A 3,165-nucleotide genomic window follows, 5' to 3' on the forward strand; every position below is an offset into this window, starting at 1 on the left:
CGGAGCCGCCGGTTCGAGTCCTGCGCCCGCGCCCCGCCCGGCTGAGGTAACCGGGGGGGCCGGGGGAGGAGCGGGATGTGAAGGAGCACAGGGAGGGAGAGACGTGAAGAGTCATGGAAAAACACGGGCACGACCGTAGGGTGCAACCCTGGGGCTGGAAGCAGCGGAGGGGCGGCCGCAGGATCACCTGTGGGACCCCCGGGGGCATCGCGCCCTCAGGGCTTCGCACGGAGCTCGGTGCTGAGGGAAAGTTTTAATTAAAAATTAATTATAAACCCACCACAAGTAGTGGGGTGAGTCCCTGAAAAGTCGGGCTCTGGAGCTGTGAGATGGTTTTGTGAGGAGTCTTTGGGCTGGTCCTCTTTGGCCTCGCTGTGGTTTGTGGATTTATAGGGGAATAGGGATGGGGAGTAGTTGGTTTGTGGGTTTAGGGTGGAATAAGGATTGGAAATAGTTGGTTTATGGATTTATAAGGGAATAGGGATGGGGAATAGTTAGGTCAAGGATTTATAAGGGAATAGGGATAGGTAACAGTGAGTTTATGGGTTTATAGTGAAAAAGGGATAAGGAATGGATGGTTTATGGATTAATAGGGGAATAGGGATGGGGAAAGGTTGGTTCATGGATTTATAGTGAAATAGGGATGAGGAAAAGTTGGTTCATGAATTTATAGTGAAATAGGGATGAGGAAGGGTTGGTTTATGGATTTATAAGGGAGTAGGGGTGGGAAATGGTTGATTTGTAGGGGAATAGGGATGGGGAATGGTTGGATTGTGGATTTATAGGGGAATAGGGATGGGGAACAGTTGGTTAATGGATCAGCTGGGAACTAGGGGTGGGAAATGGTTGACAGTGATGACCTTTCAGGCTAAAAAGGCTTTTTTCTGTGCCTTCACAAAGAAGAGTGTAAATTCTGGTTATTTACACAGCAGAAGTTGGGCTCATCCCTGTAAAAGCCAAGCCATGCCCTCTGCTTTCCATCTCCTGCCAGGAGCTTGGAAATCCGAGGCTTGGGGATGTGGTTGGGTCTTTGTGCAGTCCCACAAGAAGAACAGTCCAGAGGAAAGGATGGGAATTTGGAAACAGGACACCCCCACTGCTCTTCTGGATGGGACTGATGGAAGCAGCTTCATGCCTTGGGGGTGAGGGTCAGCCTTCAAAATCCATTTTAAAGAAGGAAATGTGCACAAAAAGCTAAATAGGTCATCATTCCCAAGGGTTTGGGAATCAAATCTTTGGCTGAGCCGTTTCTGGTAATTTCAGCCTGAAAACCAAGGCAGAGGCACATCCAGGGCACATCCTGGGCAGAGGATTTTATCCTGTATGGAAAGAGAGCTCCAAAGAATGGTGTAAGTGATGGTGTTTGCAGGCAGGGATGCCTTGTAAGTTAAGTGGGAAAAGGTATTTATAGAACCAAATAAAACTGCTAAAGTGACATTGTAATGGTTTTAAAAAATCATGGTTTTCCATTAAAAAACTTATAGATGGCTGCATTTCTTTTTTTCTTCATCAACTCGGGCCACAGCACACCTGTTTTATTACCTGCAGCTACCAGAGCTGCATTTGGCCACTTCTTAGGGGGTTTTATTACTACCTTATTTTTATTTCCTTGCAAATATCCCCATCCAGGAGCTCTGAGCACAATGGATTGATCAGCTCCACTTTGCAGAGGGATCATTGTCTAAATCTCCACCCAGTCCTGAAGCTGCTGGGATAACCCAGGATGGAACAAAGTGTCAAATAAAAAAGTCAAAATAAAAACAAAAAAAAACCAGTGTCTGCTCTCCTGCAGCTCAGAGGAGAAGCCTGGCCTGGCCAACAGCCAGGAAAAAATAATCTGGGAGTCCTGGAAAGTGAAAGGGATGAGAAGAAAGTCCTTTTCCTGCTGCAGGCATCTGCCCTTAGCTCCCAGACCAGGACATAAACGGAGCTTGTGCTCACCTCAGCCTCGAGGGTGTTGATTTATGGAGGGGAAACTCTTCTGTTTAATGCATTGCCCAGAGTCCAGCCTGAAACAATGGGAGAGCTGCAATTCCGGAATATCCGGAGCACATCAGAGGAGATTTGGCAATTCCTGCTTTGTGTGTTGTGTTAGGAAGGTTTTCCTGCTGGGGGCTGGAGGTGTCAGGGGGTGGAAGGGCCACATCAGCACTCGGTGATAGATTTCATTATTTCCAATAATGGCATTTATTATTCCTGTAGTAATCCTCCTGTAATTCCTTATAAATGCTCTGTGTGAGCGGAATCAGCGCTGCAGCTGTTTCCTTTTCCCTGAGAACTGGGAACAGCTTTGCCCTTTGAATCGCTGTCACCTCCATGGTCCATCACTCCATTTCACAGCTGAGTGCCTGGAAAGCTCTGCAAAAGCCCAAGCAACCTGTGCTGGGTTTGTGTTAAACACCACGGGGGATTAGTTCCAGCTGCAGTTTTGCTGAGATAGCCCAACTTCCACTCTAGCAGGGACACTGATTCAGAAATCCTCACACAGAAGCCTCTGAGTCACAATTTCAGGATTATGGCTGAGGCAGTTGGAGATGTTGCCATCCCCAGCTGGTTTTTGCCATGACTGCCCTTCCTGGGGCAGAGTAACTCTCAGCAGGGTTGTTGCTCCAGCTGCATTCCCAGTTTGGCATCTCAGGCCCTGGAATTACCTAATTCAGGGGGCAGTGAACCCTGACAGTCTGGGCAGCCCAGCTCTGCTGTGGCACAGCTGCTTTCAACACACAAGGAAAATTCACAGAATCCCAGAATATCCTGAGCTGGATCCCACAGGGATGATCAGTGCAGCTCCTGTCCCTGCACAGCCACCCCAACACCCCCACCCTGAGCACCCCTGGGAGCTCCTGGAGCTCTGGCAGCCTTGGCACCATTCCCTGGGGAGCCTGGGCAGTGCCCAGCAGCCTCGGGGGGCAGAACCTTGCCCTGAGCTCCATGCCAAGGCCTGGCCCAGCTCCAGCCCTTGCTGGGCTCCTGTCCCTGTCCCAGAGCAGAGCTCAGCCCCTGCCCCTGTGCCTGCCCTGGGGAGGAGCTGCAGCCCCCGAGGGGCCTCCCCTCAGTCTCCTGGGCTGCAGCTGAACCAGCCAAGTGCCCTCAGCTGCTCCTCAGCCCCTTCCCCAGCTCCGTGTCCCTCCTTGGGCACTCTCCAACAGCTTTGGATCCTTCTGA

At 50.6% G+C, this 3,165-nt stretch overlaps 1 protein-coding gene across 1 annotated transcript in view; it reads right to left on the reverse strand.

The window, feature by feature from the left end:
• OAZ1 (ornithine decarboxylase antizyme 1) overlaps positions 1-208 on the reverse strand; it is a 4,118-nt gene extending 3,910 nt beyond the window's left edge. Inside the window, 1 exon segment of the mRNA XM_031062194.1 lies at positions 135-208. Within this exon segment, the coding sequence (XP_030918054.1) occupies positions 135-208 (74 nt within the window).
• Between the last annotated feature and the right edge of the window lie 2,957 nt (positions 209-3,165).

This window comes from Geospiza fortis, unplaced genomic scaffold (assembly GCF_000277835.1).
Source record: "Geospiza fortis unplaced genomic scaffold, GeoFor_1.0 scaffold254, whole genome shotgun sequence".
Lineage (NCBI taxonomy): Eukaryota > Metazoa > Chordata > Aves > Passeriformes > Thraupidae > Geospiza > Geospiza fortis.